At 49.5% G+C, this 14739-nt stretch overlaps 1 protein-coding gene across 1 annotated transcript in view; it reads right to left on the bottom strand.

Annotated features, from left to right (window-relative positions):
- Positions 1-10100, bottom strand: part of CFAP299 (cilia and flagella associated protein 299) — a 231851-nt gene extending 221751 nt beyond the window's left edge. Inside the window, exons 1-2 of the mRNA XM_075039813.1 lie at positions 9986-10100; positions 7955-8079 (exon numbers count right to left, since the gene is read on the bottom strand). Of these exons, the coding sequence (XP_074895914.1) occupies positions 7955-8079; positions 9986-10087 (227 nt within the window). The 5' untranslated portion in view covers positions 10088-10100. The remainder of the gene's footprint in view (positions 1-7954; positions 8080-9985) is intronic.
- Between the last annotated feature and the right edge of the window lie 4639 nt (positions 10101-14739).

Genomic DNA, 14739 nt, shown 5'->3' with positions numbered 1-14739 from the left:
GGCTGTTCCAGTTTGCTCTGTTTACCCAATCTTGAATTACCAAGACATGTGCAAGCTTCAAAAAAATTCAGCTCAGAGAAGCCTTCCAACATTGATATCCATCTAAATGTTATCTGTACATTATGGGCTTATAAAAACAGGGGAAGAAAAGAAAAGCTCTAAGATATTCCTGCCATGGATTTTCTTTCATATTCTCCAATTCTTACTCATTCTGGTTGAGCCAAAAAGCATACTGTCAGACACATGACTCAAGCTGTTTGGCCTCTAGTCCCAGCAAGCGCTAAGAGTGCAGAGGCACGTTGATATGAAATATAATTAACCATACTTTTTCCATAACATCACAGAAAAAAAATTCTGCAGGAGCTTAGTTATAGCTCTGGGGGAGATTTGGTGGGGGACAAAACCAGGACTGCCTCTACCACATGCACAGGGACTTGGTTCTTCAAAGCCTCAGAGGAAGTTAGCAGGTCAGTTCACGGGAAACAGGGCGCCCAGCTGCCTTCAGCGCCTTTCAGCATTTCAAGCTTAGCTATGAGTAGGTTCACTCCATATTTGTAATGCTACCTAAAAAGCCACAAGTGTTTAAAACAGCTATCCCTCGATTCATCCTTGGCTGTAAGACACTGGCCCACCCAGCAAACTGAGAGCATCACATACTACCCACATCTTTCCACTGAAGCAGTTTGATGCACTTGCTAATATAGACTGTACCTTTCCCCCTTCTCTCCTCGGTGAAGGTATAGTCCATGCCAAAGTCAAAAGTAATTTATGAGCTAAAATGGGAAAGGAAGGGACTAAAGTCACACCGCTTTCCTCCAAGATCCTTAGGTGTATTAAGAGAAGGTCACTTCCTACACTCCCTCAAGAATGAACAGATTCATCCCTTCCAGCATCCTCCCTCTGAAGCAGTATCCATGTACTACTACTCAGCCACATCTTGATTCATACAAAGAAAATACCCTCAAAGAAATTTCAACCCATAGCTTATCATTCAACTATTGAGAGTTTTCCCTGCAGTCACAGCAGAATCCGTGAGGCCTGCACTGTGTATAGAGCCACTCCAGCACAAGAACCACAGAGAAAATTTGAAGGAAGAATCAGACTGCAAATTAAAATCCTACATATTGAATGAAGATCTGCTTCCGGCATATTTCCTTCTTTCTTTCTGTATACAAGAAAAGTCTTTAGACCATGCGCACATGTGAAAACCCCCAACCAAAGATTTGGTTTTGAAGATGTTGCACTTAACATTAGACATATAATTGCTTTGGGATTTGGCACTTCCTGCATCTCCAATCACTGAAATAAATTAAAAGAATTAGGCTACTGTTAAGTGCAGACTCCTGAAGTTTAATTCTTTGCATTGTATTTCAGTGGGATTACTTGCAATACCAAAATCCAAAGCAATACTTATTAAAAAAAAAAAAAAAAGGCACAACATTCCGTCCCTCACTTTTAATGTTTTGTTTTAGCAGCCTGCTTAAAAGCAGGTTAAAGAAAGAGAGGACAGCCGAAGACCTACTATCGACCCATGTACCAAAATACCTCTTGTCCACAGGGTTTGCAAAAGGAATACATTTTAACTAGACCTGATTGCTCTTCTAAGAGAAACTTTTGTACGCATAAAAACACATCCAGTAGACAGAGGTGTTTCTGAGCCCACAACTCCTGCATAAAGGATCAGAGGAGGAGTAGCACAAAAGGATAGGGTGCCAAATAGAGACAGGTTACAGTTAACTGTGTTTGGTAGGACACTCACAAAACATCTGAAAGCAAACTACTCTGCAACTGCCTCAAGCCTAGAGTTTGCAGAAATGAAAGGAGCTCCCCCTTCTGCTTCATTTTCTGCTTTCTCTGATAAAGGGGCAATCTGTAAGGTACCTCCCGAATCACGTTATGCAAAAGATAAAACAGAAGATGGGAACATCTGACAATGACTTAACACATGATCCCAGGATGGCTGGCACCAGGGTTTCATTCTCTCCTCTGGCTGATGAAACTTAAATCCAGATTTTCTACCATCCGGGAGCAAAGCTCAGCTTTGCCATTTGCTGTTCCGCTCCCACCCCCATTTGCACAGGAGAAATATTTCTGGGTTCCTATCCGTGCTCCAAAGGCCAGTGCTGGTGTCTTAAGCCACAGAAAAGCGGCCCTGAGAGTGATGCTGTACACCCTCCCCTTCTCAGGCACCAGTGCTGACTGATGGGCTAACTAGTCACCCTCATAGTCCTCCTAGGCCAAAAAAAAAAAAAAAAAAAAAAAAGTGCCAACGGCTATTTTACACATGAAATGGACCCATTTCAGAGGACAATGATCCAGCACTCCATTCCAGAGCAGTTTGTAGCTAAACATTATTCTTGCACTTCCCAGCACACAGCTGTAGATATCCCAGCACAGAGGCAGCTACACAGCATTTCTAGTACCTGCGAGTGATACAGCCCTGATACTCTGAATGGAAGTAGCAGCCTTTCCTCCAAAGGAAAGCCTTAACAAGGACGGTTCCAGTCGTCTGGGGTTTGGTTGGTTTCCCCCCCGCCCTTATCACCGTCTACTCGTATCACTAAGCAGTCAGACGAGAGCACAAGGGCTGTGAATCTTAAGTGGAGAGAGGCCTCTCCTGGTTACAGTAGGTAAAACACTAAAGATCTGAAGCAGAAACACCACATCCCTATCCTAAACACCCTCTCCATTTCAGCCACTGCTCCTTTGACTGCAGGCTTTAGCAATTCTCTCTGCAAGGGGCAGAGACAATTCGTAGCTATAGAACCCACCCCAGTGACAGCAGCAGTAGCAAAGACACCTGTTCAACGTGGTCATCGGTAGAGCAGGAGTTGAAATGGAAGCGATTTACAGATTTATCAGTGTTGCTTAGTACTAAATCTTGTGGGTAGGGAATACTCATGTGCCATTCAGAAGTCACTTAAAATCCATGTGAAAGTAGTGTAGTTCCCTGGTAAGCGGAGGCCACAGTAATCCCACAGTAAAACACTAGTATAGGTGCCATATAGATGTCAGGAAGTCCACGCAGCCTGGATCCAGGCTTTGCAATACAAACGGAGTTATGAAATGCTGCTGCCTCAGAATGTTCCATTGGAAGAGGAGCTGAAAGCATCATAAGGCAATACTGTGTTTTCAGTTGAGACAACTGACAGTAAGTTGTTTCCTGTCCTGATGTCAACCAGAGTTTTATTTATTCTGTGCATGCTCAGCTGAAAAAACACAGCTCTTCTTAAACATAAATGCTACGCAAGTGACAGGACACCTTTGAGAAACTTGAGATTTTTCCACCTGTGTCACTCTGGACAACAGAAAAAATAAACCATCTTGCACTCATTTAAAGATGACCTAATATAAAAAGAAAAAAAATTCTTTATTTCCAATTTACTTCAGTGAAAAAAAATAAAAGACAACCCGGGGCTCAAGTCCCTTCATTTCAGATCCCAAGGAAACACATACATCCTTGTCGCAAAGAACAGATGGCATGTCGTGCTTCTGTCTGCCTCTCTAAGTCTGCGGTTCACTGGTTTTTATTACCCTGTTTCTTTGTTCTTACCAAAAAAAAAAAGCCCAAACCCAAGTCTCTGATGGTGCCCCTTTTTTTGTGGAAAAGCACAAAGTATTTTAAAGGAACTAATCTTACTTGTATTTACTTTCCCCTGTCAATTTTCACTTGACTTCACATGTGACGCTAAGACTAGAAAAGTTTAAGACTGCTTCACAAAGAGAGGAAATAAATGCACTGCCTCCAGCCCACCCAAATTCATTTTCTGCAACATGTACTCAACTTCTTTTTACCATTTGTTAAGGAAGTCATACCAATCCTACCAAGTACATTCCTTAACCGATAATGCTATTTAACTAAGGAAGAGGCATTCAGAAGGCAGAAGAGGTAAGGATTCAGAGGAACACCCCACTACCTTTCTAGACATTTGAGGGAAAGTATCACCGCCTCTGATCAGAAGCAGCTTTGCAGTATGGTGTAATATGTAGCTGCTCTGAATCTAATTTTTCAAATATTCGTCAAGCGTGCCTTCGTACACATGAAGAAGACTACTTAGTTCTTGAGCAAACCCTAACCATTTCATTTAAGCAACAACTACAAAAACAGAAAAGCATCGTAAGAGTGACCACCTTCTTTGTGCTCACCTTCTACTACTGCTCTAAATCATCTACTCAGTTCTGTCTTGCTGATTTGTTGCTGCTCCACAGGAACCGTGCTTGGAAGTTGTGGCTAAGAGGACACTTCCCTGTTACTAACCTTTGCATCAGGCTTTACATCTCCAATAAATTACAGGTTTCTGTGACTGTTCTGTGATGCCGTAAAAGGCACAGCAGTAAAAGCTTGCTAACTAATACAGCCTACGTAAATTAAATGTTTCTGAACGCTGACAGACTAACCCTAAAGATAAAATGGGAATTACGGAAGCCTACAGCAAACACAGCAGCTATGCATAATACCAAGTGGCACACCATGGAGCTGAAATGCAGCAGAGGCCACATCTATTATGGCTGTTGGCTTATTTTACTACTTCTTAGCAACTGGAGCTTGAAGCTATTCTTGTGCAATACCAGTGGTGTACACTGTTTCTTATGGCTTAGTGTGGTTCTATCAGCGAGGCACACGGGAAGCACTCTGGCTGTGGGAACCCCATTGCTATGACGAGTATCGACCACTTGCAGGTATTTCCAACACCATTAAACACAAGTTTGTCTCCCAAAGAGAACACAGAAAGTTACTTAAGAGCTACCTCCTCTGTGTTTTGATCCACATAACCCCTCACTGTATGAACCTCCCGAGCCATATATCCCATCTTAGACTTGAAAAACTCACATTGTTTTTCTTTCATGGACAAGATTATTGTGAATGGGTGTCCTGGTTTCAGCTGGGATAGAGTTAACTGTCTTCCTAGTAGCTGGTACAGTGCTATGTTTTGAGTTCAGTATGCGAAGAATGTTGGTAACACTGATGTTTTCAGCTGTTGCTAAGTAGCATTTAGACTAAAGTCAAGGATTTTTCAGCTTCTCATGCTCAGCCAGCGAGAGAGCTGGAGGGACACAAGAAGTTGGCACAGAACACAGCCAGGGCACCTGACCCAAACTGGCCAACGGGGTATTCCATACCATGTGACGTCCCATTTAGTATAGGAGCTGGGAAGCGGGGGCAGGGAATCGCCGCTCGGGGACTAGCTGGGTGTCGGTCGGCAGGCGGTGAGCAATTGCACTGCATATCATTTGTACATTCCAATCCTCTTATTACTACTGTTGTCATTTTATTAGTGTTATCATTATCATTATTAGTTTCTTCCTTTCTGTTCTATTAAACCGTTCTTATCTCAACCCAGGAGTTTTACTTCTTTTCCCAATTTTCTCCCCCATCCCACTGGATGGGGGGGGGAAGTGAGTGAGCAGCTGCGTGGTGCTTAATTGCTAGCTGGGGTTAAACAACAACAATGGGAAATAGCCCTGTCAACCTCTCTGTAGGAGACAGCAGTGTCATGGCAGTAGGTAGGGGATGGAGAGGAGCATCAAAGCAGAAATCCTGGAGACACGTGCCTAAGGAGTTTGCTCTCACATGCAAAAATAATCCGGGCAGTCAGAATTAACAGTGACAGTTGCTGAGACCTGTGCAGCCAAGTCCAACTTGAGGAATTATTTTTTTTTCTGCTCAGAGAAAACCACAGATGTATTTCTGCAAGCAGACAGTTCAGAAGCCCTGACAGCCACAACTCCTGACGCAGACTTTTGGATAATCTGCTCAACCAAACACTGTTAAAATAGGCCACTTAACCCTGTGAGTCAACCCTGACATCTCCACCTACAAACTAATGGGAAACTAAACAAAGAATAACCAAACAAAAAAGGATAGTAGGACAAAACACCCACTCAAGACATCAACGAAAGACATAACTGCACTGAGAGCTGTGCCTTTACTTCATTTTCACTCATCTCCACCCATGGAATCATGTAGGGTTTGGCGTTCGGAAGATCTCGCGATGTCACGGAAAGTTAGAGGGTTAGTCGCAGCCTTGTGATGTACCTGTAACCCCACCTCCCCTTGTTAGTATAAAAGGAATTAACTGCGCAATAAAAGGCGGAAGTTGGCGCTCACACTATGTGTGTTATCTGTCTCTTTCCCTGGTCTGGGGTTGATCAGCGATCTAAGCGTGGCACCTTGATATGTAGCGAACGCTACAGAATCAGTAGAAGAGTAATTAATAATGATCACTGCTTTAGAAACTTACCGTAGAAGAACATTACAAGACCAACCGGTCAACTATTTGAGTTCAGTTCTTACTCTCTGGATGTCATCAGCACTGTCACCATCAGCTTCATCTGGCTGCAGAGTACAACTGGGCATAAGCCACAGAATGTTACAAGTCTAAACAAGTACGAAAAAAACCAATCCTTTTTGTCTTCATTCAAATAATTAAGCCTTTGGTTTTCCAAAATTAATTTCTCCATACAGTGACATGAACACTTAATTCTTTAAATTAAAAAAAAAAAAAAAAAGTCACCTTCTCCCTGGAATAGAAGTTTGATACAGGATTGTGCATGAAGTATGGCAATAGCTTAACGACAAACGACACAGCACACCTTCTTGGCCCAGAAATACTACAAAAGGCATTTGATGCATGCTGTTAAATTATTAAATGCTCATTTCACTATAGCACGAAAAGGTAAAAGCACCACAGGCGAATAAGACTGCTCAGCGGCTCTACTATTCACCAAGCACGTTGACAAAATAAGTATTGTAGTAATGTTATTTAGCTTCTTGTACGAAGGCACCCAAAAAAAGTTCACTATTTACAGGGGTTGTTCATTTATTTTTTCTCAAGAGGCAAAGAATAGTAAACAGCGAAATATTTTTTAAGATTTGCAGGCTGGTTAAACAGAGTGGAGAAGGTGCAAAAATAAAAAGGCAGGGGGTACCAGGCACAAGATACAATAAAGCTTTACTGCAAAGCACTGAGTTCCCAGTGCAACATGAGTTTTCGTGTAAAACACATGCTGTAGCAGTACACGCTGTAACAAGTATGAGATGACAGAAGTCAAAATAAAACAAAAGCCAAAAAAAAAAAAAAAATTGCATATGCACTGCTTGAACTTCCTTTGTCAGAGACTTTTGGAGAGTAAATCAGCTCTCCCCACAAAGACTTTTGGAAATGGAATTAAAATACTCCACATAAAAGAGCAGACGCCTTGTAACAGGATCCAGAGACCTTCATCCAGCCTGAGCCATTTAAATATCTTCCCAAGTGCTAGTTATACACCTTTGCATGACTTGCTTCAGCTACCCTATGTAAAGGGAGCGCTCCAACAGCAATCCCAGTCTCCCTGAACCAGGGGAACACTCACAAGGCGCCAAGACGAGTTCACCCACTGCTGTAGACAGGAAAGGAACTCTAGACTACCCTACTCAATAAACTCAGTCCTCGAAGCCTTACAGCTGATCAGCAAAGAAAGGATATTTTCCCTTCTCATATGCCATGCCTGTTCCAACAGTACCTTCCCTGTCTTGTAACCATCAATCCCAGAAGCGTGAAGTGCTAGAAAACAGACATTTCTTGGCTGCAACTTTGAAAGGACGATCGAGGTATTCAAGTGCATTGTTTTGTAACCGAGTAGCAGTATTTAGGTGTCTCTAGCACAACTACCACCTAAGAAACACCATTGCCTCATTTCTCTTACGCTGGTATTTGAGCCTAGGGGAAGGGTGACAAGAACAGCGCCCACAGACACACACACAAACACACCCCAAGTCATGAAGCAGCCCCAACAGCCAGGGCTCAGCTTTTGGGGATGGGTCACTGGTGTTACAACGCCTGTTTGACCGGGGAAAGGAAATCAGCAGAGGCTGCCAGGCGGTTGTGCAGACACGGTCCCCGCCCCAGCAAGCTGCAGGGCAGGTGCCTAGTGAGGTGCGCCCGAGGGCCCCGGGCGAGCCGGCACTTACTTCTGGGGGGCCGCCGCCGTCAGCCCCGCGGCCGCTGCCGCCCGGGCCTCGAACTCCTCCCGCCGCAGCACGTTCCCGGAGCCGCGGAAGCCCAGTTCCACCAGCTGCCGCCCCACCTCTTCGCTCTGCAGGAAGGAAAAGACGGGCAGGGAGCCCGGTTACCGCCGGCACACCGGGGACGCTCCCCCCTCGGCCCCCAACCAAGCCCCGGGCACCGGCAGCCGCCGCGGGCGGAGGGCGCCACCTGGCGGCGTGGCGGGCGACCGCGGCGCCCCCGCAGGTCCGGGGCTGCCCCGGCCGGTTCGGCCCCTGCGGGCCTCGTTCGGCCTCGGCCGTTTTCCCGCAGCCCGCCGAGCCGCACCTCCGCTCGCAGCCGCGGCTGCCGGTGCCCGGGGGTTGGTGCTCCCCGCGGCGGCGGGACACGGGCAGGGCGGCGCTAGCGGGAGCCGGCGGGGCTCAGCGAGCGGAGAACGTCAGCCAGGAGCGGGGAGGCGGTCTGCGTAACGCCTGCCTGACACCGGCTGTGCTGGGCAGCCAGGAGGGAGCTGCAGACACCGGCGGGCTCTGCCTCGCTCAAGTCTAAGAGGGACGGAGAAGCGCGGCCACGATGCGGGAGCTGCGAGCGCCAGCTCACCGGCGGGGCTGGGGGTGCTCGGGGGGGGGGGTTCTGTGCCACCACGGCCGTGCCAGGCAGCGGCAAGCAAATCTCAGCAGCTGAAGCCCGGCAGTTTCTCGGCCCCCTTCCTCCGCCTGCACCGCCCCTAGGCCCCAGGAGAGGACGTGCCCTCTCCTCTTTCGTACCTCCAGTTGGAAATGCATTCCCGAGTTTAAACTAACATCCCCGCGGGAGAGTAACACCAACCAGCTGAGCACTGGGGCCGGAGGCGGCCGACCTGGGGGTGAGCTATTTTCTCCAGCCCAAGACGTGGCACCTGATAAGCCCCGACAGGCAAAACACTCCAGGAAATACCCCCTGCCTCTCCCACCCTGGCCAGGTGCCCCCACCAGCTCTTCCCAGTCTGCAGGTGGGATGCCCGACTCGGTCCCTATTGCTTAAAGGCAACCGGGGATAGGTATCTGCTTTCCAAGGGAAAACCTGTAAGCAACTACAACCATTTTCCACACCGCCTGCCTTCTAAGTGTGAGACAGAAAACGTTTTGCAACTTTCCCCAAAGTGTTTCGCACCGAGCAACGTGCACTACCATTTTTAGAGGTCAAAATTTCAGCAGTTGGCACCCTCTGAATATCGCTGTGATGTAACCTGTCTGACGGGACACATCCCTCGGAATGATTCAGCCCAAACATCATGCTTCGTAAGCACTGAACAAGATATTCTTGCAGTTTTGGTAATGCACCGGGCTTGAAGCTGCCTTTGCACATCAAAGCCAGCCCCACTGTCTTCATCTCATCTTACACCTCTAGACAGAGGGGGTGTTTGTTGCCACATTTTGTTTCTCTGGGTGGATATCAACAGCAAACGCTACAAAACAAACAGCTGCTCACATGAAAGGCTTTCTGCTCCAAACCTGCGCTTTGAAGCTTGCTTGTGAGCAGATCCCTGTTTTGGCTTCCCCACCACACTTCTCAGGCCAACCAAGACACAACCACCACTGGCGTGCCCCTGCCCCTGCCTCACAGCCACCCCGCTGCTGACGGACTTCAGCCTAGTTTGGGGGGTTTGTCTGTACCACCTCCCCCCCTGTGAGGAAAGTTCACACGGGGAGCAGCAGGACAGTTCAAGCCCCAAGAACGTGGGTTTTCCTGATGAGACCCTTGCACCTAAGGGACCCCAAAAGCTTCACAAGCTAAAAACGCTCCTGACTCCCCTCACCAGCCCAGTATTGACCTGTCACTGCGGCCACTCAGCCCTCTCCCACCGAGGCTGGTACCTCACAGAACACAGGCCCGAGGCCCACAGAGGGGGCCTTCCCCACCGGGGTGGGGCGGCTTCACCTACCCCCACCAGCCCTCATCGAGAGAGGCCGGGGCCTGGCGGGGACCAGTGGGGCCGCGTCCCGCTTCCCACTGACCTCCAGATAGCGCAGGTCCCGCGCCGTCACCTGCGACCCCAGGTACTCCTCGTAGGTGCGGAACGGCGGCGGCGGCGGCGGGGGGGGATCGGCCGCCGCCATGTTGCCCTCCCGCCCTCCAGCGTCTGTAGCAACAGCGGGGCGGCGGCGCGAGCGGCGGCGCAGCGGCCGCGGCAGCACGTGCCGGCCCCTCCCGCCCAATCAGCGCGCGCGGGACCCCGGGGCGCGCGGAGGCGGCGGCGGGGGGGGGGGGGGGCGGACCCGGGAGCAAACCACCACACATTCCCCCCCCCCGTGTTTGCGGGAGGAGGGGTGCTGCGCGGATCTTTGCTTTTGGGTTTTGGGGTTTGGGGGTTTTTTTGGGGGGGGGGCGTCCCGCGCAGCTGCAGCCGCCACACCTGCGAAAGCAAACCCAAGTGGGGAAAAAAACACCACCGTGCCCTGCACCCCCGGTTCCCCCCCCACACACACGCCCCATTAACGCCAGCACCTGCAGCCTCCGCTGCAGACAGCCACGGGCCCAGCGCCCCGGGCCTGATCGCGCTGATTTTGAATGACCTGGTTGCCTCATTTTTGGCCACTGTTCCCGTGCGGGTTTATTTTTTTTTTGGCTGTCCCACAGGAGAAGTGGAAACGGAGCCGTAACGGGGCTCCGTGGGAAGGCAGGGGACGGCACGGTGCATCTGCAGCCGATGCACCCGCATCCGCGGGCTGAAGGCCCCTGAGCTGCGACATGCTGCGGTGCGGGAGCGTAGGACCCAAGCAAATATTTCTGGGCGTTTGGAAAAGGATGTACCTCTGCAGAGGTTAGAAACAAGGTGTGACGGGGAGGGGGGGAACGTGGGGGCTTCTTTTTCATTTCAGAATTTCAACAAATGCCACCAGGAACACGGAGCTGGGGCACAGCCGGCAGCTCAGCCCACCCCACCGTGCTCCCTGTGGCCCCTTCTTCAACTCCACATGGTTTTGTGCCACCTTCGAAGGCGGCAGTTGTTCGGAAAAGAATTTGGGAATCCCCTGCATTTGTTTCGTTTCCAGCTGTTTCTCCCCAGCACCACAGTGGTAAGTCAGAGATGGTAGAAGAGAAAGAAAGAAAAAAAAAAAAAAAGGAAAAAAAAAATGACACACCATGCCAACCCCCAACTTCTCAACGTACGCGGGGTTTAAGGCAACGTTTTCCCCATCGAGTGAGAAGTTCAGTCTGGAGTTACTCCCTCAGAGGCAAACACGCCAACAGTGCAGCCCATAGCAGCCACCAGCCTGGCCTGCCCGGGGCAGCTCCTGGCGAAGTGAGCTGACTGGGGTAAAACACCAGCTTTGCAAAGCAAAAAGGAAGTCGCCTGCTCCCAGGGGACTTCACGTTTATTCCAACACTTGCTAACGTCGTGCTTCAAGCTGAGCTTCCAGAGGCTGCACATCTCTCCCCATGCAGTACTTTGCCTAATCAACATCTGAGACTTTTTATATCTGCAAAGCCTGCAGGAAAAGATGACTCAGAAAGCAAATGGGAGAGAAAAAAAGGGCAAATCTTAGGTATCGGTCCACATTGTGCAATCATGCCATTTTTAGCCTAGCTGACAAAGAGCTCACATGCATCATGCTGGTGTCCTAGGATAGTTCATTTCATACATCTGTGTTATCTTCATATGTCCTGGCTCCCTGGATGCCACCCACCGCCACGCTCATACCAGCCCTGCTCTCAGCCTGCTCCCTGATTAAAATTGCCTGAGAGGCTACTGGTCCCTCACCGAAGGCCACTCATCCTGCTGACACACAGCCCTCCTCCCTGCTCGCTTCCAGCAGCCAGAAACTTCCCCTTCCCACAGTCTCCAAACGCAGAACCCCTTCCCCAGCGTGGCCCACTGCCCTCAGCACCCAAAAAAGAGAAGTAGGAAAGCCCCCCCGCCCTGGATTTTCCCAGAAAGTTTTTCCTCTGTGCACAACAATATTTAAAGGCAATATGAAGGGCTTTTATGTAAAATAAGTACAAAAACCTGTTTAAGAGTCCAGCAATTAGTGCTGTTGCTGTTGAAGCCAAGACAATACATCCACTCAGATGAAACGGGAGCGGCTGACAGGACAGTTGACGTCAATTGGAACTGCAAAGCTGGAGCCCTTCTTTTCCTGGACCATCACAGCAATTTTCCCTCCCTCAAGTCACAATACCGAGCATACTGTTGCTCCAGTTGATTCCGCAGGTGCAATACTCCCACCAGCATGGAAGACTAAGTGCCACCAAGAAGCAGGAAAGAGGAAAAGAAGCGTTTCAGTCTTGTGTGCTTTCTCCCAGAAAAATCCCCGCCTGCTAAATGGCAGGGAGGCTCCCTCTTGCCTTGGGAGCAGGACCGCAGCAGGCTCTGGGCTTCTGCTGCAGGTTTTGGGCTGCTCGTCCTGTTCGGGGAGCAGTTGGCCAGTGCAACATGGCCTTCGCTCCGCTTACAAAGGCAGTAGCCAGAAAGGTTTAAATGCAATCAACAACTGTAAATAAAAGTAAGCCAAGACCAAAACCACTTTTGAAATCTAAGAAACAAAACACACTGGAAAAGTTACCTTTATTCCATAAAAGTCTCTCAAGTTGTCCACAGACTATTTCTAAATTTACCAGAGGTGTTTCCCCATTTTTTAAAATGCCTTCAGTCACCTCGCCATAAGTAAACCTACTTAATTTTCATGCAGAAGAGTAGCCAGAAGGGAACAGGAAGGGTTTGTGAGTCCAGGCCACTTAGATTAACTTTCATTAGGCTCTCTGCTGAGGTTGCTGGCGGGATGCTGTCTGACGTGGCACAGTCCTCTTCATTGCAATAGCGTGATTACATTTTAATAAGTACTGTAATATTAAAGCACCAGCCTCCCCCCGCAGCTTGCCATGCCTGATAGCACCCTTTAGCTGCATACTGCGGGGCTGCTCCTGGCTGCCAGAAACCCCAAGTAAAACGTTCGCGTTTCAGCAGCAGCCCTCGACATGCAGAGCGGCAGCCCCCACGTCCCTTGGGAAATGGGGCACGAGGGAGGAAGGCACCTGCACTCCCTCAGCCCACCCCAGTCCTCACCCAGCCCGGGTAGCAGAGCGCAGGTTTCACCAGCCCCCAGGCTGGGGGGGGAGATGCCCGAGCTGCTTCCTCAGCCCAATTTCACCTGACAGCTCTGAAGTGCAATAAATGCTCATTTTCTCCCCGGTGGGAACAGCGAGGGGTGCCAGGAGAAACAGAGTTCAACCAGACCCACAAGCACAAGGCAATGGCGGTGCTCATCCCCTGCAGGCACAGGGGTGCAGGAGGGCTAGCTCGGGGGGGGTGGGGAGGACAGGGACCCGACCACCAGCAGCACCCCTCCTTCCTCCGGTGAGTCCCAAGGGTGATGCGCTTGAATCACGGCGCCCCACTCTCCGGTCCCTCCCAGCAACCGCAACAGAGCAAGCGGTGCTTCCCAGTAGTTGCTATGGCAAACGCTGGATCCTGCCATCACAGCTCAGTTCGGGATCAGTTTTTGCCCAGAAACACACAGATCAACGCAATTTTTTGTCATACAGGCTAGTTATCGACAAGAATGTTCCTTAAAGACTAAAAAAATACCGTTTCCCCTCTGAGGGAAAGCAGTGGCAGCAAGGGACAGAGCCATTTGCTCCTCTCTTACCTGCTCAGGGAGCTCCAGGCACCCACCCCGGGGCTACGGCAGAGGACGGCACCCTCCTACACAGCTCCTGCAAATGTTTTCACTCAATTAGTTCATTTAGGTGGCCCCATGCTTCACTGAGCATTAATTGGACCTAATTGTGCCTGGCTGCTGAATGGCACCTAAGCAGCGTCACTTGGATTTTGTAAATTTGTGGTCAGGCTGTCTCGCTGGAAATGGCCGGGGTGCACAACGCACCTGTTTTTGGCTTGCAGTCCCCTGCTATGACCCCGGCCCAAACAGCCGCCGAAGAGAAGCCATCTGAAGGTTTGTCTTGGCATGCAGTATGCAGAGCATGGCATACAAAGGAAGCACGCGCACCTATTTTGCTCCGCTCCGCCCTGCCACCAATACCACACCGGCCAAACCCTCTGACAAAACCATGCGTAGCGACTAATTTAGCAACACTAATTTTTCTCCTTCAGGGGAAGAAAAGAAAAAAAACCAAAAAACGCACGGATAGCAGACAAGCAAGAGATTACACATCCAGTTTATAAAATGAAGCACGATTATATTTTATTCCGGCATCCCTATCCATCCCCGCACATGGAGCGCGCACCCTTGTGCAAAAGCATTTGCTGCCGCATGGAGCGGATGCATCCAGCCTGGGGCTGCCCAGAAGGCTGATGGGCAAAGAACCACGATTTCAATGGAAATAGCCATTTGTACCATGATCAGATGTGGAGAAGAGGCTCAGCAGTACCGCCTGCCCTCCTTATTGCTGCTCGACACCAGCAGGGCTCAGGTCAGGAGAGGTTTTGCTAACGCGAGCCCGCCTGGGCTCCTATTAAGGCTTAACTGGTGAAGTTCAATGCTAACATTTTCTGTACATACGCAACACAGCTAAACACCAATTAAAAACTCCTACACACAATTGCTCCATAGATAACACCACAAAAGAGAAACAAATCGACAGTCGGGGCCATAGGGCAACCTGGGTGGGAAAAAACACTTCCAAAGGTACAAGTAGCTGTAACAGCATTTATTGCCACATCGCCACACTCGCTATAAAATAAAACGCTTTCCCCCCGCTCTATAAGCATATCGTGAGTGATAAAATAAATCAGCAGCGCAAACTGTCG

Source organism: Buteo buteo, chromosome 1 (assembly GCF_964188355.1).
Source record: "Buteo buteo chromosome 1, bButBut1.hap1.1, whole genome shotgun sequence".
Classification (NCBI taxonomy): Eukaryota; Metazoa; Chordata; class Aves; order Accipitriformes; family Accipitridae; genus Buteo; species Buteo buteo.
Note: the sequence above shows the minus strand (reverse complement) of the source record. Positions and strands in the feature narration are given on the sequence as shown.